Source organism: Danio aesculapii, chromosome 11, assembly GCF_903798145.1.
Source record: "Danio aesculapii chromosome 11, fDanAes4.1, whole genome shotgun sequence".
Classification (NCBI taxonomy): domain Eukaryota; kingdom Metazoa; phylum Chordata; class Actinopteri; order Cypriniformes; family Danionidae; genus Danio; species Danio aesculapii.
The window spans coordinates 4,246,888-4,274,548 of NC_079445.1; the positions used below are offsets into that span (position 1 = coordinate 4,246,888).

The 27,661-nt window shown below is 37.8% G+C and overlaps 1 protein-coding gene across 1 annotated transcript; it reads right to left on the reverse strand.

Moving 5' to 3' along the window:
- Nucleotides 1-550: 550 nt before the first annotated feature.
- Nucleotides 551-27,536, reverse strand: nek4 (NIMA-related kinase 4). The gene is made up of 16 exons (XM_056468389.1): nucleotides 27,295-27,536; nucleotides 23,381-23,647; nucleotides 18,310-18,507; nucleotides 16,882-16,989; nucleotides 15,721-15,875; nucleotides 15,503-15,635; nucleotides 12,889-13,464; nucleotides 11,174-11,227; nucleotides 10,553-10,702; nucleotides 9,960-10,067; nucleotides 9,741-9,807; nucleotides 6,274-6,383; nucleotides 4,867-4,958; nucleotides 3,249-3,466; nucleotides 2,903-3,036; nucleotides 551-974 (listed from the first exon to the last, which is right to left on the reverse strand). Exons 1-16 carry the CDS (start codon nucleotides 27,382-27,384, stop codon nucleotides 876-878), a joined length of 2,559 nt encoding a protein of 852 aa, XP_056324364.1. The 5' UTR covers nucleotides 27,385-27,536; the 3' UTR covers nucleotides 551-875.
- Nucleotides 27,537-27,661: the final 125 nt, after the last annotated feature.

The window sequence follows — 27,661 nt, forward strand, 5'->3', positions numbered from 1 at the left end:
CTGAGTATTGTTGCTGACCATGTCCATCCCTTTATGACCACAGTGTACCCATCTTCTGATGGCTACTTCCAGCAGGATAACGCACCATGTTATTAAGCGCAAATCATCTCAGACTGGTTTCTTGAACATGACAATGAGTTCACTAAACTCAAAAGGCCTCCACAGTCACCCGAACTCAATCCAATAGAGCACCTTTGGTATGTAGCGGAACGGAGAGATTCACATCATGGATGTGCAGCCGACAAATCTGCAGCAACTGCGTGATGCTGTCATCTCAACATGGTGCATAATCTCTGAGGAATATTTCCAGTAGCTTGTTGAATCTATGCCACGAAGGATTACGGCAGTTCTGAAGGCAAAAGAGGGTCCAACCCGGTACTAGTAAGGTGTACCTAATAAAGCCGGTGAGTGTATAAACAAACGCAAGTAATTACATATATCATAATCTTACGTTCACACATAGTTTAAAATTAAGAATGGAAGTGTGTCATATTTATATAACAGAAATGTAAACAAATAATTACCTAATAATATAAATGAAATCAGGACATTCCTAAAAACTTATTTTATTATAAATTCCTCAATGATTTACATTATTCTCAATATAAATACACAGTCCAGAAAATAGGAAGAGAAAAACTATTTCCAACATCTCTTTCAAAATTCAAGATTCTACACAGCATAGATTCACATCCCCATAGAAAGATGACTATAAAGGTGCGTAATAACAGCTTCATTTCATATCTAGTGTTCTATCATCACTATACATTTACAAAAGCATTCAACGGTAACAGTGATTGTTGATAGGAGGCTTCAGTGAAGTGTGTGTTTTCTGCTCATCAGCAATTATGGCGTATCAGTGTTTGTGGAGCGGCTCAGTCTTTAAAAGCAACATCCTCGAAGAACTTTAGCTGCCGCACTTTCACCGCGAACTGCTTGTATTTGTCATCACCCATTTGCTCCTGCAGTAAAAGCTGGAGGGGAGACAGAACCAAAGATGATTGGTTGGTTGTGGTTTGCTATTGGTGGATCTCATGTGATTGACAGGTTGATCCCGCCCCCGCACAGGGTACAGTGCATCCAGAAAGTATTGATAGCGCTTCACTTTTTCCACATTTACAGTTACAGCCTTATTCCAAAATGGATTAAATTCATTTATTTCCTCTAAATTCTACACACAATCCCCCATAATGACAATGTGAAGAAAGAGTTTTTGAAATTGTTGCAAATTTATTAAAAATAAAATACCTGACAAATCACATGTACATCAGTATTCACAGCCTTTGCTCAATACTTTGTTGATGCACCTTTGGCAGTAATTACAGCCTCAAGTCTTTTTGAATATGATGCCACAAGCTAGGCACACCTGTCTTTGGGAATTTCTGCCTATTCCTCTTTGCAGTGCCTCTCTAGTTCGATCAGGTTGGATGGGAAGCGACGGTGTACAGCTATTTTCAGATCTATCCAGAGATGTTTAATAGGATTTAGGTCTGGGCTCTGGCTGGGCCACTCAAGGACATCCACCGAGTTGTTGTGAAGCCACTCCATTGATATTTTGGCGGTGGGTCATTGTCCTGCTGAAAGATGAACTGTCGCTCAGTCTGAGGTCAAGAGCACTCTGAAGCAGGTTTTCATTCAGGATGTCTCTGTACATAGCTGCATTCATCTTTCCCTCTATCCTGACTAGTCTTCCAGTTCCTGCTGCTGAAAAACATCTCCACAGCATGATGCTGCCACCACCATGCTTCACTGTAAGGATGGTATTAGCCTGGTGATGAGCGGTGCCTGGTTTTCTCTAAACGTAACGCCTGGCATTCACTCCAAAGAGTTTAATTTTAGTCTCATCAGACCAGAGAATTTAGTTTCTTATGATCTGAGAGTCCTTCAGATGCCTTATGGCAAATTCCAGCTGTGAAGTGTCTTCCGTCTGGCCGGTCTACCATGCAGGCCTGATTGGTGGATTGCTGCACAGATGGTTGTCCTTCTGTAAGGTTCTCCTCTCTCCACAAAAAAACGCTGGAGCTCAAACAGAGTAACCATCGAGTTATTGATCACCTCCCTGACTAAGGCCCTTCTCCCCCGATCACTCACTTTAGATGGCCGGCCAGCTCTAGGAAGAGTCCTGGTGGTTCCAAACATCTTCCACTTACGCATGATGAAGGCCACTGTGCTCATTTCTGAGCAGCAGAAATGTTTCTGTAACCTTCCCCAGCCTTGTGCCTTGAGACAATCCTGTCTTGGAGGTCTACAGACAATTCCTTTGTCTTCATGCTTGGTTTGTACTTTGACATGCACTGTCAACCCTGGGACCTTATATAGACAGGTGTTTGCCTTTTCAAATAATGTCCAATCAGCTGAATTTACCACAGGTGAACTCCAGTTAAGCTGCTGAAACATCTCAAGAATGATCAGTGGAAACAGAATGTACCTGAGCTCAATTTAAAGCTTCACGACAAAGGCTGTGAATACTGATGTACATGTGATTCTTCAGCTTTTTTATTTTTAATAAATTTGCAACAATTTCAAAAAGTCTTTCTTCACATTGTCATTATGGGGTCTTGTGTGTAGAATTTGGAGGAAATGAATGAATTAAATGCATTTTGGAATAAGGCTGTTACATAAAGAAATGTGGAAAAAGTGAAGCGCTATCAATACTTTTAGAGGCACTGTATGTGAAGTTTCAACTCAAAATACCACACAAATAATGTTTTATAACTCTTTATATAACTCTTAATAATAACTCTTTTTAATCATAACTCTTTTTTTAAATGTAATAAAATAAAAATCTACAGTTTTGTTTTGCTGGTCATAGCTTTACATCTGTATCATGTCCTGATTTGGTATCAACATGCAGAAGCTAGGACAATAATGTCTTGGTTAATCCCATTTGTAGGTGACTTGCCTCTCTCCTGTCCTCGTCCTCCTCCTGCATGATGTCCAGCGCTCGGTCCAGCAGCTTCACCCCGAGTCCTTTCAGAACATCCGTGCGCAAGTGTTCAATCACCCTCCTGACCTTTGCAGGACCCGTGCTGTCATCTGCACACACAAAAATCAGTCATACTCTGATAGCAAAACTATGTGGGTTTTTCTGTTTTCCGGCCTGAAAAATGCCAAGTCAAAAATTCCACGACTTTTCCAGCTTTTCCATGACTGTATGAACCTTGAGTGGTATATATTAATATTAATGGTTAGCAGTACCACTGGTTGACTCAAAGAGAAAGAAAAAAACATGTCAGTTGTGTTTTTACCTAAAGAGAAGCCGGAGATTTGTAAATCTCCCTGCGCCTCTCTGGATTTCCCATGAAGCATCAGCGTGTCTCGGTATTTCCTATTGAGTTTGAACTCAGGCAGAGGAGTGGAGTGACATTTGGGTCCGTCGGGCTCAAATGATGCATCTCTGCCATCCATGTGTAACGTCTGCGTCATCATCTGCACCAAGTCTTGCATCTCATTGCTCTCACACTTTCTGTAAAAAAGAAAATGAAGTAGGTAAAATAAAAACAAATAAAACATTTAGATTTTTTTAAAATTGTTATTGGCAAGTCTTATTAAGATATTAAGAATACTGGCAATACGGTCAAATCATTTACCTTGAATATATACACTCACCGGCCACTTTATTAGGTACACCTTACTAGTTCCGGGTTGGACCCTCTTTTGCCTTCAGGACTGCGTTAATCCTCATGGCATAGATTTAACAAGGTACTGGAAATATTCCTCAGAGATTTTCCTCCATATTGACATGATAACCATGTAGTTGCTGCAGATTTGTCGGCTGCACATCCATGACGCGAATCTCCCGTTTCACCACATCCCAAAGGTGCTCTATTGGATTGAGTTCTGGTGACTGTGGAGGCCATTTCAGAACAGTGAACTCATTGTCATGATCAAGAAACCAGTCTGAGATGATTCGCACTTTACGACATGGTGCGTTATCCTGTTGGAAGTAGCCATTAGTAGATGGGTACACTGTGGTCATAAAGGGATGGACATGGTCAGCAACAATACTCAGGTAGACTGTGCCGTTGACACGATGCTCAATTGGTACTAATGGGCCCAAAGTGTGCCAAGAAAATATCCCCCACACTATTACACCACCACCACCAGCCTGAACCATTGATACGAGGCAGGATGGATCCATGCTTTCATATTGTTGACTCCAAATTCTGACCCTAATTCTTCTATTGTCTTCTATTGACCAGTTTTGGTGAGCCTGTGTGAATTGTAGCCTCAGTTTCCTGTTCTTAGCTGACAGGAGTGGCACCCGGTGTGGTCCTCTGCTGCTGTAGCCCATCTGCCTCAAGGTTGGACGTGTTGTGTGTTCAGAGATGCTCTTCTGCAGACCTCAGTTGTAACGAGTGGTTATTTGAGTTATTGTTGCCTTTCTTTCAGCTTGAACCAGTCTGGCCATTCTCCTCTGACATCAACAAGGCATTTGCGCCCACAGAACCGCCGCTCACTGGATATTTTCTCTTTTTCAGACCATTCTCCGTAAACCCTAGAGATGGTTGTGCATGAAAATCACAGTAAATCAGCAGTTTCTGAAATACTGAAACCAGCCCGTCTGGCACCAACAACCATGCCATGTTCAAAGTGACTTAAATCACGTTTCTTCCTCATTCTGATGCTCGGTTTGAACTGCAGCAGATCTTCTTGACCATGTCTACATGCCTAAATGCATTGAGTTGCTGCCATGTGATTGGCTGATTAGAAATTTGCGTTAACGAGCCTGTTGGACAGGTATACCTAATAAAGTGGCCGGTGAGTGTAAGTGTTAATCAAATTCCAATTTAGGCTCACTGCATTGATTAAAAAAAAATGTAGCATAATTAATTGTTTTGAAAGAAGTTTTTTCAGTTGTCTCACCGTTCTCTATAGTCTCCCTCTGAGCGTTCAGTGGAGCTGGTGGAGGAACTGCACTCGTCTTCATCAGACTGTCTCCTTGAGGACTTCCTCTCCTGAAAACAAATCAGGTAAAAAACGTTTGCATTCTTAGGCGGTGTTACACATAGTGATGGTTTCATTGTGTATATTTATTTGAATTGTTAGTTAACCAAAAGTTATAATCCTGTCATTATTTACTCAGTCTCTTGTGTAATACACATATGCAATAATAGTCAGGGAATTCTCACTTTTGGGTGAACTATCCATTTAAAAGAACACTTTTTTTTGGAAATAGGCTCAATTTACAAGTCTCTTAGAGTTAAACAGTTGAGTTTTACGATTTCTGAATCCATTCAGCTGATCACCGGGTGTAGCGGGAGCACTTATTAGCTTAGCTTAGCATAAATCATTGAATCAGATTAGACCATTAGCATCTCATGTAATGTCATTGGTACGGCAGCAAGTTTTTTTTTTAAACATAACACCGGAGTAAGAGTAAAGTTCCTAGCCATATTTGCTAAGAAAACAGCAACTTAATCTCTCCAAGGCTACATCTCAATCAGGACCCTGGCTCCCGAGGTTGTTCATCAGTAGGTCGTGTGCACAGATTCGAGCACTGGAAAGGACAGTGATGAGCTTGCTTCACTACTGGGACACACTGAGTGTGACATGAGAACTCCTCATTGTACATCATCAAAACTGGAGTTTATAACCCATCCCTAAACCTAACAACAGAACTAATCATTTCCATTTGCTAATTTTTATTAATACAATTATAAATGTTTGCTAGAATTTTCTTAACCTGCCATGTTCGTTTATGTTAAAAATAAATAAATAATGAATTCTTTTTATGAAAACGTCTCTCACTTGTCATTGCATTTGATGATTTGGGTCACATGAATCATATTTCGCGCATTCGAACTTCCGTTAAGGGCCCATAGTACGCATCAATGTAATGTGATTTTCGTGGTGCACTGTGGCACGTTTTAGGGCGCCAATGTTTCAGTGTACTGGAAAAATGTAGCTATTGAGACAACACTTAAAATGGCTGGTGACCTGATCAGTGCACTGACTACTGAACAAGAGTGCTGATTGAGATGCACCCTAAGTACATGCGGTAACTACAGAGGAGTCAAGCTTTAAATAGGAAAATTATTGTTTTTATTTTTTTGAGAGAGATGCTAATGGTCTAATCCGATTCAATGATTTATGCTAAGCTGAGCTAAAAGTGCTCCCGCCAGGCCCAGAGATTAGGAGAAGGGACTCAAAAATGGTAAAACTCAACTGTGTAACACCAGGGGAGTTGTAAAATCAGCCTATTTGCAAAATAAAAGTTTAAGAAAACACACAGATTCTGTGATTGTGTTTGACAGTAATAATGAGACGTACCTTTGTTGTGTCCACTGTTGTTCGAGCAGGTATCGGACAGTCTATCTGGTGTATCTGCTCACTGTCTAATGAGGGCACATCACAAGATGGCCTTTTGACAGCGGACACAGCTTCAAAAGAAACAAAAGCAAGAATTCATATTCAATGAAAGTGTCCGGAATCTGCTTTGATCTGCACTGATGTATGCGGCAGCTGTGGGCGACTCTACAGACCCTCGCGCATTCAGAATGGACAGAAACGGCTCACTTTCATCTAGCAGTACTGCTCTACAGAGCGTTATTGTTCTTCACAATTAAAGTCAGGCCACTATTTTCAGAGGATTGAAAGGTGAACGGTTTGAAAATGAATCCAGGGTGTTGTGTTTGTATGCTAAAGTATGGTGTGGTGGTTCGAAAAAACGTCAATGAATTCTTAGTATTTCTAGAGTACAATGACTTACAGTTGAGGTCAGAATTATTAGCCCCCTGTATATTTTTTCCCCAATTTCTGTTTAACAGAAAGAAGATGTTTTCAATACATTTCTAATCATAATAATTTTAATAACTCATTTCTAATAACTGATTTTTTTTATCTGTGCCATGATGACAGTAAATAATATTTGACTAGATATTTTTCAGGATACTAGTATTCTGCTTTAAGTGACGTTTAAAGCCTTAACTAGGTAATTAGGCGAGTCACTGTATAACGATGGTTTATTCTGTACACCAGTGTTTCCCAACCCTGTTCCTGGAGGCACACCAACAGTACATATTTTGGATGTCTTCCTTTTCTGACCCATTAGCTTCAGGTATTGGAGTCTCTTCTGATGTTATGATAAGTTGATTCAGGTGTGTTTGATTAGGGAGAGGTTGAAAATGTGGACTGTTGGTGTGCCTTCAGGAACAGGGTTGGGAAACACAGCTGTAGACAATGGAAAACAAATATTGTTATAATAATTTTGACCTTAAAATGTTTTGAAAGAAATTAAAAACTGCTTTTATTCTAGCCAAAATAAAACAAATAAGACTTTCTCCAGAAGAAAAAATACTTTAGGAAATGCTGTGAAAATTTCCTTGCTCTGTTAAACATAATTTGGGAAATATTTGGAAAAAAGAAATAAATAGATCACAGGAAGGCAAATAATTTTGACTTTAACTGTATATTTTAATGTAATTTTATCTATTTAATGACATTAGAGCAAACATGCATAGGAAAACATGCTAAACACAGGCAATTTCAGTTTTGCTTGAAATATAATATAATATAATTAAATATAATTTTTAAGTTTTAAAGTTGAACCCATTATAATTAGTTTATTTTAAAGTTTCCCTTTTTTCTGATTAGTGTTATTTCGGATTTTTTTCTTAAAATTTTATTAGTAGTTACTAATCGTTTTATTTGTATTAATTAAAGAAAGTTTGAAATGGCATCATATTTCAGTGGTGCATATTTAAGTGGTTTGTTCAACATCATTTTTAAATATTAAAGAAATAAATAAATATTAAAAATAGCAATTCTTAAGGAGGCTAATACTATTGACATGAAAAAATTGTTTTACATTTGTTTAAAACTGCTTTTATTCCAGCCAATCTAAAATAAATAAAAATGGATCCAAATAAAAATAAAACAATACAGCAAATACTGTGAAAATGTCCTTGCTCTGTTCAACTATAAAACTGCATATATATTTAAAGTACATTTTTTATTAATTATCATTATTTTGATTCTTTTCCAAATATTTCCCAATGATGTTTAACAGAGCAATTTTTCACAGTATTTCTTATGATGTTCTTTTCTTCAGGGGAAAGTCTTGTTTGTTTTATTTTGGCTAGAATTTAAATTTTTTTAAGAGGTTCAAGACACCCTGGAGTACTTTCTTGAGATGTTAACAGATTTGTGTGTGTTGAGCATCAGTTAAGACAACATTGGCACCTGTCAGTTTTGTTTTATAATAATTTTTTAGGGGCTTTCACCTTTATCGTATAGGACAGTATAGAGTATTGACAGGAAAGCATGGGGAGCAGAGAGAGAGGAAGGATCGGCACAGGACCGCGAGGTGGGAATCAAACTCGGGTCGCCGTGAGCACCGTAGTGCATGTGTTGACGCACTAACCACTACACCACTGGTGCCAACAGCACCTGTCAGTTTTCATTGTGGGGAAAATTTTGGAGCTTTCGTCAGCTAATTTCATCTTCCGGCTTTAAAATGATTTTTGGGGCGGATCAAAATCAGTGACGTTTAGCCTGAATCTGCTAGTGGAGTGATGACGCGTCGGTTTCTCATTATTATTTGTTATAACGGAGATTTCTTATCCAATGAGAAGACCTTGCTTCTTAATTATTCATGAGATCATGTGCTTTCTGAAGGCAAGGCAGACCTGCCAAGCTGTGAGACCCAATGACTGGGTGAGATTGCGGGGTCGTATGTGTTTGTTTCCATGATCCACGGGGTGCGTTACATGGTTTTCCCCGCGATGCTGTCAGGGCCGATATAGCAAAGCTGTTGGTTTGGAGCAAGCATTTTTGTTGGGAGAGCTGTATGAGAATTGGAGAATGCCAGGCTTGGTCTTTTATCAGTAGAGTTTGTTACTATTCAGACACATCACCTTTATCCGTGCTGCTCTGTTCACACATGTTTAAAATCCTCCGGATTACCGGCAGGGCTAATGGTTGGAATAGATAGGGCAAGAGACCTGCTCCACTGCCATCCACCGTGACAGCATTCAGACCCGGGGATTCAGGAGGAGAGAAGTCCTCATTTACAGTGTTTATATAAACATGATTATCTTTATAATGATATAACAAATTGTGGTTATGTGTATATGAAATTGCGATTAACAAATATTACTTACTTACTGTTTATTTCTTTGGATTTTAACTTTGTCAGCTATAAAATCATGGGTCTCCTCACAGTGTGTCTAATTTTGTGAGCCGACTGACAACAGTTGCTCGCTCTTCTCTTTTCCCTCTGCTCTGCCGGCCACACCCACTCCTCCCTTTGCCCGCAGAGCTCCACGCCCATCTCAGAGCATTTTTTGAAAAATTTCTGAGGTAGACTTGATCTGAAAGAGGGGGGTTTTATGGCCCTTTAAAACCATTTTAAGGTCAATATTAGTAGCCCCTTTAGCAATATTTTTTTCCGATTGTCTACAGAATAAACCCGTTATACAATGACTTGCCTAATTACCCTAACTTACCTTACCTGGCCTTTAAATGTCACTTTAAGCTGAATACTAGTATCTTAAAACATCCAGTCAATTATTATGTACTGTCATCATGACAAAGATAAAAGAACTCAGTTATTAGAAATGAGTTATGAAAACTATTAAGTTTTAGAAAAATATACAGGGGGGCTACTAAATCTGGGGGGAGTTTTTCCAGCTTTATTTAGTTTTACAATAATTTAATAGTTTTTTTGGTTTATTTCTGCTCTCAAAGGACATTTCATTCACATTGAATTAACATGGAATTCTTAGAAATCCTCAAACCTTGCTGTGTGGAGTTCTCCTGCGACTGCTTCAGTCTTCGCCTCTCTCTGGCTGACAGTGGACGATTCTGTGAGTGAAGTTATACAGTATTTAGCATGAACAAACTCACAGACGAAGCTTTACTGACACTAAACTTCAAAAGACCAAACTATGCTATGGTACGTATGAGGTTACTCCAAATGCGCATATATTGTTTCTCCAGATTGTAATGTGTGTGACCTGCTGCTCTGCGTTCTTGTTAGTGGACGAGAGATTGGCTGGTTTGCTCTGGTCTTTCTGTGCACTGTTTCCATCTTCAGGGAGAGGAGGCAGAGGTCTGGACACCTCCTACATGCACAAAACATGGAGAAATATCAGAAATATTATCACAAATAGCTGAATAAATTCTGGTTCGACATTAATAAAGCAAAAAAAAGTAAACACAGGGGTTGGACAATGAAACTGAAAAGCTTGGTTCCTCCAGAATGGCTCGGTAGTGCTTGGCAGGGACGAGCCCATCTAGCACAAGTATTGGGGCAAGGGGCAATGCTAAGATATTGCAGCTTAAACCATCACTGATCCATCATGGTTTACTCAAGGCATGCAACAGTCTGGGTGGTACGCTTCTGTGGTGCTTCTCCACACTGTAACTCTCCCGGATGTGGAAAAGTCAGTGATGGTGGCTTGACAGAGAATGCGGTTTCATATTGTTCACATTTGGTTTGGCATTAAACCCCTTATAAAAGCAATAATTAAAAGTGTGTTCTATATGTTTGCTGTCAACTAACGAATGAAGCAAGCCAAATTGCGTAGAAAAACTCCAAACTACTCACTTGCAGGCCGTTCTGCAGGTCCTGGGACTTGTCTTTTCTCCTCTGCCTGCGCTGACGGGACATGGAGGGTTCAGAAGACAAGGACGAGGGCAGAACAACTGGCCTGCCTTCATCTGATAGAGCTGCAGGTGACTCAGAACGGCATGGCTCCTAAATATTATGATAAATTATGTTGAAATATGTTTCAATTGCAGTTGAAGGTTATTATAAACATAAATTATGCAAATATAAATTAGGTTTATTTCCTAATATACAACAAAAACAACAATAAAATAATGATTGGAGTAAGAAATTTACATCTGAATCATCAATTTGAAAAGCAAGTGTTTTCTATTAAGGACATATTGTTATCGTTAATAAAAAATAATAAAGTAAATAAGTTGTTTATGTAATATATATATATATATATATAGTTTTAATAAATTTTCAACAATTTCAAAAGCTCTTTTTTCACATTGTCATTATGGGGTCTTGTGTGTAGAATGTTGAGGAAATAAATTAATTTAAATTTCATCCATCTTGGAATAAGGCTGTTACATAAAACAATTCTGGAACACTTTCCAGATGCACTGTATATATATTTTGAACAAATAAGAAAGAGAGAAAAAAAAATAGTTTTACCATAAATATTACAGGAACGGGCTTGAGCAGTTTCTCTGTGGAATCTAAACTTCCCTGCAATGTAAAAGGGAAAACAAACAGTTAAACAAGCAAACAAAATCACTCACTAACTAACAATCAGGCAAAGAGAGGTGTGTGAGAATATCATAACTGCTCGATGTACGAGGTGACATTATTAAGTATGTCACTCACTTTACAAAAATTGAAAAGAATTTACAGCATGATAAAGCCACAAAATTATGATAGAATCTAAATAATGACAAACAAATAAATTGTAGTATGAGTTTTAGTTTTTATATTTTATATTTAAGATTCATCATTTGAATAAATGATTCAATGAATCTTTCATTTACACAGGAACCTGCCACCACTTACTGACTTATTAGCAAAATGGCAAACCCCTTCAAAAGTTATGACTGATAACTGAAAGAGAACGAGATCCGTTCTGCATCTGGTGAGAGGAGGTATCTTTCAGAGCTAGAGTCTGTATTAACATTCCACAAGGGAAAACCAGAACTAGTGCTGCACACATACAAACCGTAAACTATATCCAATTGTTAAGTCATGAAGTATGAAATACTGTTTCCGTGTTCAAGCCGCTACTCATTTGAACTGAGAACATATTCATTTATGACCACTTTTTAGTCATATCATTAAAGTGATTTTTATGTAAAAACATGGTGTACACAACAGTCTCTGGACTTGCTGCATCACCGACACCAATATTTTAACAATTTATAAAAAATTAATCACTTCCAGGCCATCGGATTTTAAGTATATATATATATATAAGGTATATATACAGCTGAAGTCAGAATTATTAGCCCCCCTTTGAATTCTTTTTGAAATATTTCCTAAATTATGTGTAACAGAGCAAGGAAATTTTCACAGTATGTCTGATAATATTTTTTCTTCTGGAAAAGGTCTTATTTGTTTTATTTTGGCTAGAATAAAAGCAGTTTTGAATTTTTTATGAACTATTTTATGGTCAAAATTATTAGCCCCTTTAAGCAAAATTTTTTCCCATTGTCTACAGAACAAATCATCGTTATACAGTAACCTGCCTAGTTAACCTAATTAACCTAGTTAAGCCTTTAAATGTCACTTTAAGCTGTATAGAAGTGTCTTGAAAAATATATAGTCAAATATTATTTACTGTCATCGTGGCAAAGATAAAATAAATCAGTTATTAGAAATGAGAATCTGCTCTCAGTTAAACAGAAATTGGGGGAAAAATAAACATATATATACATGTGTGTGTGTGTGTGTGTGTGTGTGTGTATATTGTGATTGTGATTTTGTGTTTATTATTACTATTAATGAGTCTCCCCGTACAGTTTGATATGGCGCTTGGACCCGAAAGCCGCTTCACGTGACGTTACACTTAACAAGCGGATGGTAAAAATAAATGAATTATAATTTTTAATCACACTTGATAAAAACAGTCTGCAGAAACACAAAGAGGGAAAGCCCCGCCCACTAGTGACCATCTCTCCCTCATTAGCATAGACAGCCCTGAGTGAGAAGTAGCCAATATGCCGATGCATAGGCATTTGTAGCTCCGCCCTTAATTAAAGCAACAGTGACAAAATTGCACAACTTGGATCAAAGCCTAAAAGAGCTTGCAAAAGCTGGCATAATAGGTCCCCTTGAATAGATTTAAGATTAGGTTAAGCTATCAAACTTATTTTTTTGGCTACTTCACAGCAACGTACCTCACTCTCCTCAGTTGAACTTCCAGTAGGAGCATCCTTCAGGACACAAGCGTTGTTCTGATTATCAGCTGTTCTTTGGCTCTCGGTCTTTGCCTCCGCATTGTGATGTAGTTCAGTGGGCTCGTATGGGAGGTCCTGCACCCCTGCCTCCTGCAGAAGCTTCATGGTGTCGTCTTTAAGGTCCAAACTCGCATCAAGTGTCTTACTTTTGTTTGGCATCTTGGTTCGATCTGTAGGTTTGGGTGTTATTGAACTTACATTCGCTGACATCTTATCCTCCGTCCCGCCGACACCAGACACTTGTTTGAGAGGGTGTGTTTGAGTAGCGCCGGGATCTTCTTTCTCTCTCCTCTTGCTCACAGATGGCAGGTTGTTGTTCTGATGGCTGCTGGGTTTTGGTGGTTTGGCTTTCCTCTGTTTCTGTATTTCAATGTCTATATTGCTAATAGTGGCTATAGATTGGCCTGTTGAGTTATGAACGTCTTGTGTAGGAGATTTGGGGGGCATGTGATGTTTAGGAGCATTTTCCAATGCTCCATTACAGGGTTTTTGTCGGTTCAGATGGATTTCTTCAGCCTGTGGAATGTGGAGCACAAAGCAGAACTGAGATCAGACAAAGAATATAGATACCAAGATGATTCACTTGTATTATTATGAATGGGAGGTTGCCTTCTAAAATAAAACAAAATTATTCATACCTCAGGGTATTTTTAATGGCAAAAATCATTAGAATAATAAAGGTGCTGTATGTAAGTTTTTGACTCATCCAAAGCATAAAAATACCAGAATATGTTTGCAGATATTTAAGAAACATGCTAAGTGAACATTCTTTTTTATCTGAAAAACAATGCTAAAGTCAGTTATTCTCCTTGAAAATGTGCATGTCCTAACAACATGCAACGCAACAGAAACATTTCAATACAGCCATTTAGAGGCACAGAATAGTGCACTCACTGCACTTCAATCAAATAATAAGGTTCATAATCTAATTTATACACATTAAACCTCTTTAACAGAATTAAAAGTACATGCAGAGTGGCTGATATTTGTTGGTTTGCACCAAGTTCATACATTCATTTTAAAACATGATTATTTATTTTCAACTTCTGAGGTGAACTATCTGCAGCTGCTTTCAATTCAACAATAAATATCATGTAAAATGGCATTCAAACTAACTTTGGTAGGATTTAACACTGAAAAAAAACCACATAATCAGTACCTGAAGTGATTATTGTCATAGCAGTTTATGCTGTTGTTCAGCCTCGAGAAATTGAACAGGGTATATTCAGGAATCCTAAAGGTAATTTCAATACCTTTTTAAGACTATTTAAAGACCTTAGAATATTTTAAACCTCTTTGCCACTTCAAGTTATAATCAGTATCAAACCTTTAACTTAATAAACAGCTGTAGTAAATAAATCAATGAAGCACAAACAATGCAACAGCACTCAGATAAGCTCGGAAGAAACAAAGCTTGGAAGAATAAATTACGTGGTTGTTTTCAGCGACAGGCTTTAGCCACTCTTTAAACTCGTCTTTCTCCAACCAGGAGTACGTAAACTGACATTTTCCCATTTTGCCGTCTGTTTCGCTCTATGGTTTTGCTACATGTGGAGAGCATCACATCACCTTCCCGCGATTGTCGCAAATTACGTGAATGGAGGAGCTTGGCTGGATGCACCCCGGCCCGAACCAATCGCATGGATTGAGCACACCGTTGTTAATATTAGGAGGAAAATACACATATTTATGCTTTTTTGGAGTCAAACACTTTGGACAACGCTTGAACAAAATTTTAGACCTCGTAAAAATATGATTAAGACTTTTTAGTACCTTTTAAGGACCTTAATTTTCTCATAATTAATTTATCAACTTTTAATACTTTTTGAGAGCCCGTGGACACCCTGTAGAAACCATTTTTAACATAGACATTTCAGCTGATTGCTTGTATAAAAACTTATTTAACATGGATAAGACTACTTATGTCACATATCGTCCTGTCTAGTAATGATGTAAGAGAGATTAGCAGGCAACCGGCATTTGCATGGAGTCATCAAAGTGAAAAAGTGTTTCAAATTTGGAGTGCAATACCTAGTTCCACCACAGGGTGTCAATCTTACATAATACAACATAATCTTTACTTAAAAGTGAACTAAGATATTTTGTAAGTATCATACTGTAAATATGTCAAAGTTAACTTCTCTTGATTAGTAATATGCATTGCTAGAAACCTTCAGCTTTAACGTCAAATTTTCAAATCAGTGGAAATACTACTTACTTCACTTTCACGTAATAATATATATATATATATATATATATATATATATATATATATATATATATATATATATATATATATATATATATATATATATATATATATATATATATATATATATTAAAACTATTATGTTTAGAAATGTATTGAAAAAATCTTTTCTCCGTTAGATAGAAATTGGGGAAAAATTTAGGAGTGCAGGGGTGTGTTTATGTCACCCCAATATGACGGTCTATACACTATACCTACACATATGTCTGTAAAAACAGCTTGAAACGTAGACTTAACCATAGGTGCCTTTTAAATCCAGATTTCCAAGATGGCATTTCCTCTAACCTTTTTTCCGCGGGTCTTTGACTCAGAGTTGAGACGCTGTGGCTGAACGTCATGATTTGGTTTGGTTGACGCATCTGATCCAGCACTGTTCAGTTTGCCATTCGCTGCATTTTTCCGTGACTTGGCGGTTTTCCTGTTAAATCAGTAACAGCACACATCAATGCAAAAGACTGCTTACATTTAAATTTGATAGTAAGGCTAGAATTGAGAGGACATACTCTTTAGTGGCCTCCAGGAACATGGAGATCTGATGTTTGATGTACGGCTGTCGGAGGATGTGTTTGACGTCTGGTCTGTCCTCTGGCTTCTTACACAGCATCCGCTTTATCAGTTCGCCCAGCTGAGGGTCGTACTTACTCGGCATCTGTGGTAACTGAACATAAAAGGTTTACGTATTTATTTACGTTTTAATGCCATATCTTGAGTTTTGAGTGACTGATTCTACATCTCGTGTGTACAACCGGATCGTGTCTATTTTCAAAATTATAATCATTTCTTTCATTCCCAAATGGATTCACTTCATATTATTTGTTGTTTCTACATACATCCCATTTGCCATGTCATTAATGTACAGATTCACAGATTTAACATCAGGACTTTCTTAGCTGCTTTATCACCATGTTCATTTCCAATGAATCCTATATGACCAGGTATCCAGAACATTAAAAGTGGCGCAGTGGTTAGCACTGTCGCCTCACAGCAAGAATGCCGCTGATTCGAGTCCCGGCTGGGACAGTTGGCATTCCTGTTTGGAGTTTGCAAGTTCTCCCCGTGCTCATGTGGATTGCTCCGAGTGATCCAGTTTCCCCCACAAGTCCAAAGACACGCGCTTTAGGTGAATTGAGTAAGTTAAATTGTCCGTAGTGTATGTGTGTGTCTTGGTTCTCCAGGTTGGGGGTTGAGCTTTGTAAAAATTAGATGTTACTAAACACCAACATGATGGAGTTAAATATTAACTTTGATATAAACAGCCCTGGGAGTAAGTAAGTACAATGCGAGGAAGTAAGGAGAAAGTACTGCTATGAATTGACAGTACTTCAATCAAAAATGAAAATTCATTCACTATTTACTCACCATCAAGTGATTCCAAATGTTTTTTCTGTTGATCACGAAAGAAGATATTTAGAAGAATGTTAGAAACATGTAACTATCGACTTCCATAGTAGGAAAAACAAAAGCAATGGAAGTCAATAGTTACAGGTTTTCAACATTTTCCAACTTCTTTTGTGTTCAACAGAAAAAAGAAACTTAAACAGGCTTGTGATGAGTGAAAGGTGAATAAATGATGACAGAATTTTCAGTTTTGCGTAAACTATGCTTTTAGGGTCTGATAGATTTTTAGAGTTTAAAAAAAATATGTGATGAACATAATCCTGTACCTTTCCTTCTACGATGCGATACACAAGCGAGTTCATGTCCTTTGCATTGAAGGCATGTTTCAGGGTTGCCATCTCATACACACAACATCCCAGCGCCCACACGTCCGACTGAAAAACCCAAACAAACACAACTGGATTAAATAAAACGATAAAAATGACAAATAATGAATTATTTATTGAAGTTTACTGCAGATCTTTTTTGAACATGAAAGAAAGTTTCATTTGAATATAGAAAATAACACTTTTTATAAAACCTGAAAATTAGGAAATCATCTATTTTCATCTATATTTTCAGTTTTGCGCAAATAAAAATACAATTTAAAGTTATTTAAAAAATTATTATTTAATTTATTATTAAAAAATTATTTTGTTTTTAAAGTTGGCATTATTAGTTGGCACGATGCTCAATTGGTACTAATAGGCCCAAAGTGTGCCAAGAAAATATCCCCAACACCATTACACCACCACCCTGAACTGTTGATGCAAGACAGGATGGATCCATATTTTCATGTTGTTGATGCCAAATTCTGACCCTACCCTCTGAATGTCTTAACAGAAATCGAGACTCATCAGACCAAGCAACGTTTTTACAATCTTCTATTGTCCAATGTTGGTGAGCCTGTGCTAATTGTAGCCTCAGTTTCCTGTTCTTAGTTGACAGGAGTGACACCCGGTGTGGTCTTCTGCTGCTGTAGCCTATCCACTACAACTCCGTGTTGTACATTCAGAGATGCTCTTCTGCAGACCTCGGTTGTTACGAGTGGTTATTTGAGTTACTGTTGCCTTTCTATCAGCTGGAACTAGTCTGGCCATTCTCCTCTAACCTCTGGCATCAACAAGGCATTTGCGCCCACAGAACTGCCGCTCACTGGATATTTTCTCTTTTTTGGACCATTCTCTGTAAACCCTAGAGATGGTTGTGCGTGATAGTCCCAGTAGATCAACAGTTTCTGAAATACTCAGATCAGCCCATCTGGCACCAACCATGCCACGTTCAAAGTCCCTTAAAATCACCTTTCTTCCCCCTTCTGACGCTCGGTTTGAACTGCAGCAGATTGTCTTGATCATGTCTACATGCCTAAATGCAGTTGCTCCCATGTGATTGGCTGATTAGAAATTTGCATTATCAAGCAGTTGGGCAGGTGTACCTAATAAAGTGGCCGATGTGTGTGTGTGTGTGTGTGTGTGTGTGTGTGTGTGTGTGTGTGTGTGTGTGTGTGTGTGTGTGTGTGTGTGTGTGTGTGTGTACATATATACACACCAAAGTATACACAGTAAGAACATATTTTGTAAATATGAACTCTTATTTTGCATGTGATTAATTGTTTAACAGCACAAGTAATTACTTTTTGAAGATATGGACCACAAGATATTCTCAACTTGATTGTTTAGTGACTAATGTAATAACCTCAAGTGTTCACGCAGTACCTTGTAGTTGTAAGGCTTGTTGGAGAACAGCTCTGGACTCATGTAGTACGGTGTGCCGATCAGAGTGCTGGCCATGTCGTTCTGATTCTCCAAGACTCGTGCGATGCCCAGATCGCCCACCTTGATTATGTTGGTCTTGGTCAAGAAGATATTCTGCGTTTTCAGATCTCGATGCAAAATGTGCTTCTCGTGTAAATACTACAGATCAACAACAAAATACTAAAGTTTATTATTCAGAAGAGAAAGGATAAATAATGGGAAGTAGGGCTGTAAATCAGATGTCTCGCCACAACACAATATGACATCAATATGATAGCAGGTGATTTGCTTTTTGTCAATACTTCATAAAATTCTGCGATATGATTTTAGTTTAATTTTATTCAGCAGAATACTGATTAATTTGATTGTCTGTCATTTGACCGATTGATAGCGAAAGGCGTGGGGAAAATGTATTGGTATAAAATATTAAGTGCTCAGTTTACAGAGCGGTTACATTTTTATTAACTCACAAATACTGAATACTATACAAGTATATAGTATAAGTATATAATATGAAGATTAAAATTAAACTCTGTAATCATTGCACATTTTGTTCCATTCAAAACAACAACAAAGAATGGTCTTTAGATTTTTTTAAAATAAAATAGAAGTAATAAGTGAAATTTAGGGCTGAAGCCGAAACTGAAAAGTGTGCATGTCGAATGTGATTTGTAGAGATTAGTTATTACTTTAAAGAGCCCATATTATACATGAAATAGGGTCATATTTAGGTTGTAAGGGTCTCCAACAACAGTCTAATATGCATGCAAGGTCAAAAAACACTTTGATGGTCTTAAAATCTGCATTTATTTTTACCTAATTATCCCAGCGACTCCCATATGATTCGTTCAGTGATTCATTTGTTCCCAACCCCCTCCTCAGCGCGAAGCTAATCTGCGCTGATTGGACCGATGACAGCCTGCTGCGATTGGGCGACAGTGACAGGCTTCAGCGCCAGACAGAGTGAAATGGCCAGCTGCTAATCAACAATATAAAAGTAGTCACAGTGCATACACGCTTCATAGTGTAAGGCTTTTTTCACACACACACACACACACACACACACACACACACACACACACACACACACACACACACACACACACACACACACACACACACACACACACACACACACACACACACACACACACACCCCTCCTCAGAAGAACTGGGGAGATCGACGCGAGTCTCCTAGCCCCTAGCTGTCACACACTCTACCTGCTCTTTTTCTCTCTCTCTCACACACACACACACACACAAAACGCTCCTCAGAAGAACTTGGGAGAGCGACGCGAGTCTCCTGTCTCCTAGCCCCTAGCCGTCACACACTCAAGCTGCTCTTTTTCTCACACACACACACACACACACACACACACACACACACACACAAACGCAAACACACACACATCACGCTCCTCCTCAGAACTAGGGAGATCGACACGAGTCTCCTGTCTCCTAGCTTACGATCGATCGCCATAGCAACGACAAACGGCAGTGGAACGCGAGCTCACAAAAGCATTTAACGTTAAATCCATAAACAAAGCGGCATGCGTCGCGTTTTCAACGTGGCTTACATGCGATAAGAGAATATAAAGAGTAACCGCGTGTACTGTACCAGGTTAACAAGTAACAAAACACAATAAATACATAATTTGCAAGCTAGAGTAAACGAGGCAACAATTTTAATCGCACTTACTTACACTAGTGAATAAACCTCAACCACTGACTCTTCACAGTTTCATCTTTGGGTAGAGACTGTCAATATTATCCATCTGAGCACAGCGTGACTTCATTCGACCGGCGGCGTCTGTGTGTGTGTGTGTCTAGTGTTTTTTCTGTGTTAGTGGGCGGGGCCGCAGGTTTCAAATCTCCCGGGTTTGTGCGCGTAACTACTGGCGAGGCTTGTGTTTCGTAGCCACGTCATCGCGAAACACCTAATGACTCGTTATCAAGACGACTCGTTTGAAGCACTGTGAGTCGACGCTTTTATAGATGAATCAATAATTTTAAACACTGTACACTTACAGATTTAAGCCTTAGCTGGATATTTCACTTCACTTACAGCTGCGTTACACACTACATGGAAGGGCATTTTCAAAAACCCATAATATGGGCTCTTTAATAAGTTGTATACAGTAATTTTGTAAGACTTTTTAAATTTAACTCAATAACTTAAATTACACGGATTTAAAAAAAAAAACATAAGCTAAAAAAATAAACAAATTTTATCGACAGTAAAAATATTTGAGAGGCCTCATTTTACAAGTGTTGCCATGACAGCACAGTAGTGGTATTGCAAGCAGCAGGAACAAGTAAACTACATAGAAATGTCCTCTCAGCACATTATATGAGCAGACTTTGCCTTTTTAGTGATCATGTGCGGTTGAGCCATAAATATAAAACTGCACATAATTGGAAAATCCACCAAGTGAAATATTGAGCTTTTTAAACTTTGACTAGTTTAAGCTACTCAATAATGCACTTCTCTGCTCTTGCACTTTTTTCGGCGCAGAAACAAACCATCCTTTAGGGTCAAACGCTATATAAATGATTGAGTTCATAGCGCATCGCTTTCTGTGTCCAGTGTGAAAGCCTCTTACATTACACACAGTGACTCCTGCTGAACGTAGATTGAACCCAGCTTGCTAAACACTGCTGTTTAGCCATTTTTCCACTTTTGAAAAACCAAACCAAAAATGACATTTTCGGCCGATAATTTTCTGCACCCAAAAATTCAGTGCATCCTTAAAAAATACAAGAATGCTTTTTTAAAAAATCTGAAATACGCCAAAACACATGGACAAAGTGCGTCTTAAAAAAATATATAGCAGTATCAATATTTTAAGTATTGATACATTATATTGTCTGCCATTTGACCGATTCATAACGATAAGGGGTGGGGGAAATATTGATACAGAATAGTATTGCATTATTTTCCACAGCAATAATATATCCATACAGACACCCATATTGTTTTTTCGGCAATATTTTACTCTAATATATTTAATAAAATTTTTTAAATCAGTTTATTTCAAGTCCAGTAGATGGAGCTATTGGTCACTTTCAGCATGCAGTAAGTAAAATAAAGATGGCAGGATCGTGGAAATGTGCATACAACATTTATGACAACCTTTTAAAAAGTGTTGGTCAGTTTGTCTGCCCGACAATTACATTTTGTGTTTCAGCTATAAAAATAAAGCGTGAAAAACACACTTAATAATGTTTCTGTTTAATTAAAGATGCAGTATGTAGAATTGACCTAGAGGTTGAATTTGGTATTGCAGTCCAAACTCAAAATATTGAAAAGTTTTGTTTTTTCACGCGGCCCCTTCAGCGATGATTGGACGCACACGCAAGTTGCCAGACTGACGGCACAAACAGGAGCAAGCATGCCTGGCAATCGAGCCTGACACTGTAAGTTGTACAGCTAATGTTTGTTTTTGGAGCGTTTGTATTTTCTAATTATAAACCACCTCATGTAGTATTTTAGCAATCCGGGGTGCCAAAATATATTTAGGTAACCTGGCAGAGTTACAGACCAAAACAAAAACAGACATTGCGACATGGAACAACGCACATTTAGCTGACATGGACAAGGGTGTTTAACTTAGCATGATTCTTAAATATTTGCAAACATATTATGGTACTTTTATGCTTTAGAAGAGTTCAGTAATTACATCCAGACCCTTTTTAAAAAGTTTTATTTGGCAACATAATTTAAAGGGCACATAGTTTCCCTCTTTTTTATGATTTAATATTAATATTATGGTTCTTCTGAGTGTGCCAGTTTAGGTTCAGTTTAAAACACAATTCAGATTTTATTATAATGTGTTAAAAAGTGTCATGTTGGGGGCGTGTCCACAGTTTGCTGATTTATGGGTGTGTTGCTTCACATGTAAATTAGTTTCGGCTTCCCACCAACGTAACAAGGGGGCGGGGCCATGAGCTCACCCGCTCTGCGTTTGCAACAGAGTCTGACAGGCAGACTTAGAGGAGAAGGAGTGAGAGGATCAGCATTCAGTCGTACATGTACGACTCTGACACAGACCAAGCAGAGAGTACAAAATCATTTGTGTCTTTGTACAGTTTTACAGCCAACTGTGTGCTAGTTTCAAGTGTCGAGCTTGTACACAGAAACTAATAACCACACACACTGAATTAACTTTGACTGAGGCACCGGATGCGCCACTCGAAGCCGCGACACGGCACACCAGACACTCTCTGTGGCGCACCAGAAACATGATATATCCCGAATCGTCACACCACGCATTTTTGAATTCTCAACATAGGTTTCTGCAGCGGTCCGCGGCGCCCAGCTGTCGACTTGAGTGTACCCTGATAGAAACCGATGTTTAGAATTCTAAAACGCATGCTAGTTAAGATCACAGGGAGCTTCTGGGATCGCGAGAAATGCAAACGGCTGAAGTATAAGGTAGACTTGATGAGAAGTACACATGTTTGCAAACCTACCTAAAGATACAACCAATAATTCCGATTAGAGCGATAATCTGGAGAATATTGCTCTTGTGTTGAGCCCAATAAGTCTTTCATCTAAAAATAGAGCTAACGTGTTCCTTTAGGGATATCGCTTCGACTAACGCTGAAAATGGCGGACGTGAATCAACAAACTGAGGATATGATGACGCGCCTGTCAATCAATATTGGTGGGCGGGGGGACCGCTCTCCTACGTAAAGTTGCGGTCGATTTGAAAACTGCTCCAATTGGTCCACCGGTTTTTATGTTGTTAAATTGAAAAAAAAAAGCACTGGGTGTGCTTATATCGCCCCAATATGACAGTCTATACACCATACATGCACATATGGCTGTCCAAACAGCTATAAAAGTAGATTTTTTTACCATAGGTGCCCTTTAAAGTTGGAAATTGCAATAAATAGCAAAATATAACAATCTATTTGAAATCACAATAATACTATATTGTGATTATATTGTATTGTGGCGTCTCTAATACTGTACCCCTAATACTGATGTATATTTACACCCTGGTAAGAAGAATGGCTATTAACTTACCTGAAGAGCCATGGCGATCTGAACAAACCACTCTACCACCTGTCTCTCAGGCAGCAGCTCTCCTTTCTGCTGTTTGAGTCTGTGGTACAGATCTCCTCCCTCACAGAAGCCCATCACGATGTACAGCTGACAGTCCTCGCCTTCCCATGATTCGCGGTACATGACGATGTTGGGATGTTTGAGCTGGGAAAGGAGCTGTGCCTCCTGCTCCGCTGCTCGCCGTTCACGTCTGGACGACGTCCTCAGGTTCAGCTTCTTGATCACATACTGACAAAAGCATATTAGATATTACGCTCCAAATCTGATATGAATTCTGGAACAAAATGTCTTTCTCATTCTTAAAGACATTACGATCTACATTTTTCAAATTTCATTTAGCGGTAAAATGACATGATCCTGCTTTGTGACAAATATCAAAGTAAAAAGAAAGAAAGAAATCAAAGAACTAATATTCATTTAATCAAACTATCTCGATTATTAAGTCATAAAAACATAATTGCAATATTTAATTAATTAAAGAGCAATTTAGTTTTATTTTAGGGAGTTTTTTCTACATGTACTTATTATAGAAATTAGAATTAATTTGGCATAGTTACATGCAACTAACCCTAAACCACATTCTAACCCTAACCACATTGTAAGTTCATGTAATTAATTAATATTGCTCAGTAATTAAATGAAGTTGCATTGCATTACAAGGACACCTTAAAATGAATTGTAACCAATAGATGTCTCTAATTACAAGTTTCTTTAAATTAACAAATAATATATATTCTAATATATCTGTAGATTTTGAGAATAAGCTGAAGACTTTTTGATGCATGGTATTATAACAGCATTTAAAAAAAAGAATTACACAAAGAGTCTGAAGAGTTATCCTATAATTACACGATTAATAAATATAAAGGATTAAATAAATAAAATAGATAGATATACAGTTGAAGTCAGAATTATTAGCCCCCCTTTGAATTTTTTTACTTTTTTAAATATTTCCCAAATGATGTGTAACAGAGCAAGGAAATGTTCACAGTATGTCTGATAATATTTTTTCTTCAGGAGAAAGTCTTATTTGTTTTATTTCGGCTAGAATAAAAGCAGTTTTTAATTTTGAAAACATCATTTTAAGGTAAAAATCATTAGCCCCTTTAAGCTTTATATTTTTTTCGATAGTCTAAAGAATAAACCATCGTTATACAGTAACTTGTCTAATTACCCTAACCTGCACCTAGTTAACCTAATTAACCTAGTTAAGCCTTTAAATGTTACTTTAAGCTGTATAGAAGTGTCTTGAAAAATGTCTAGTCAGATATTATTTACTGTCATCATGGCAAAGATCAAATAAATCAATAATTAGATATTAGTTATTAAAACTATTATGTTTAGAAATGTGTTGAAAAAATTCTTCTCTCTGTTAAACAGAAATTAAAGGAAAAAAATAAATGGGTGCTAATAATTCAGGGGGGCCAATAATCCTGACTTCAACTGTATATGTCTGTGTCATATATATATATAACTCTTAAATACAGTGCATTATTACATCAAATACAATTTAATTTACAATAAAGTTTCTGTCTTTTTTTTTTTACATAAGTTAACTACATTATGTAACATAAACTAACAATGAAACACTTCTACAGAATCTATTCATTTTAATTAATGAGCAATTCCATGCAAATGTCAACCTTGTCATGAAAAAAGGTTTTCCCCAAAATAGCGAAAGCTTTCAATTTTTTTTTTGTAGACTTTATATTTTACAGTACTGTAGAAATATTGAAAAACATCTATCAATGTTTTCAAATGATTATATTTGATTTACCACACAAGTGGCAATTTCACATCTGTCACTACCGTAAAGGAGAGATTTCGCGTTCATAACCAAACTTTTCCTGCCATAAAATGCAAAAATGTTTAAATAAAATAAATATTTTTTGTTCTATAGTGAGCCAACTCTAATCCTTTAGATTAGAATGATTTATTTTGGGTTGTGCAGTTTAATTCACAGAATTTCTACAAAGGATGTTGTATGCTGCACTGTAAAAAAAAAAGTTTTTTAATTGAATCAATTGAACTTTTCAAGTTATCTAAATTTACATTAATCAAACTGACTGAAAACGTTTAGCTAAACTTTGCAAAACTTAAAAAATGTAGTTGAAACGTGCCTTACCTATTAAAATAAGTTAAAGCAACATAAAAACATTTGTAGTCATAAGGCTTGGGCGGTAATACGGTCATATGGTATGCCGCGGGATCTAAAAATAGCAACGGTGTCAGTTTCAATACCGTTATACCGTCATGAAAACAATGCACTTATATTGGAGACAAGTATTAAATATTATTTATTTAATGCCTAAAAATGCGTATGTGTGATTGTCATCACGGAACAGTGGGGAGGAGAGAGAGGGAGGTGAGGTAAAATGGCGAGTCACGCACCAAGCGACCTGATCTCGAAAAAGAACACAACCTCTGCAGTTTGGCAGTATTTTGGGTTTCAACCGAACGAGAAGGGAGAAGTGGTAAATACGAACTAGAGGTCTGCATTTCTGCTGCTGTACCGCGGGAGCCGCAGTACCCAACCAGATTTCTTGCGGTGCGGGAATAAATTTCAGAATAAAGCACGGGAGCGGTCGGTAACTCTGGTGTAATTTGAACGGGAGCTGGCTGTCTAACAATATCGCTACCGAGTGAGCAAGCACTCACGCATCCATGTGAATGCTGTTTGTGTGTGTGTGTGTGTGTGTGTGTGAATGAGAGAGCGTGATGCTATATGTCGCTGGCTTGGTGCTGTCTATGTGTGTGTGTGTGTGTGTGTGTGTATATATGTGTGAATGAGAGAGAGAGCGTGATGCTGTGCATCGCTGGCTTGGTGCTGTCTATGTGTGTGTGTGTGTGTGTGTGTGCGTGTGTATGACAGAGAGCATCCCGTGCAGATCGCTAATACGAACAAGACAAACAGGTGACCGCGAACCTAAGATCGCATATACGGCGTTCAGTTTCTGAATGGTTTAGGCACAAGCCAACAGTTTGGTGACGCTGTCTGAGCCTTACATCATAATTTTTTTTATTATGCACGATAATACCGTATACCGAGGTAAATTAGGGAGGCGGTTTGACGGTATCAAAATTTGGATACCGCCCAAGGCTAGTAGTCATGACTTTTTGTCATATCATTTTTTTAGTTTGTAAACTCACTAACGTTTTTGGCCACATCCATAACGCCTGTTTATTTTACTCAGGGGTCACCAAACTTGTTCCTGGAGGGCCAGTGTCCTTCAGATTTTAGCTCCAACCCTAATCAAACACACCTGAACGAGCTAATTAAGGTCTTACGAGGTATACCTGAAACACCCAGCAGTGACCCCTGATTTTACTCATTTAAAATCTAAAATATTTTTACAGATTGATATTTGTCCGATCCTATAAATCTGTGGTTAGCTTATGGTATTAGGTTAGGTTAAAATATTAATTCTTATAATGTTTTTACTGCAAATATCGCATCCATAATGCTGGAATTGCTCTACTGTTTGTTTCAACATTTACTTGTACATTATTAAAATTCACACTAGTATTTTACTCTAGTAAATGCTTTTTAGCACAGATTAAACCATATAACTTGATGTTATTGTATTTGTTATCGTCATTATACATAATTGTTACCTACAATACAATATTAATGTAAATATAACACAATATTAATGTAATATTAATATGATACAACAGTTTTTCTTAAAGCGGTCACATTCAAAACGTACGTTACGTTAGATTTTGTCAAAAGAGTCTCTATGCAGCAAAAACACCAACAAACTCTTTTAATAACGAAACCCTATCAGTTAATAATACATCTAAAACCAGTGTGTTACTGATTAGCACAGGTCTGCACAAACTCTTACTCATGCATGACTGCAATTTAACGTTACCTGTTTACGGTCGGATTTGTGTCGGACCAGGTTGACTTCCCCGTAGCTCCCCTTCCCCACAACTCTGACAAATAAATAGCCGTCCATCATGATCCTCCTCCCAGAGATGCGACCTGTATCACATAGCGAGAGTTTTTTTAAGTGTGCAGTAGTTAAATGACTTCTTCTCAATGTAACGACGGTGATTTGTATTTCAAACTTGTTTTGGGTGACACAAGGCACAGGAAACTGGCGAGAGGAGCTTCAGCGTCACCAGGCAACGGACAGGATTTAACGCTACAGACTCCGGCCTAATGTGTGTTCGGTTTGAACACAGCGTCCTCTATAGGGTTGTTGCTAAAAGGGATACATCTGTGGCCGAAAATCA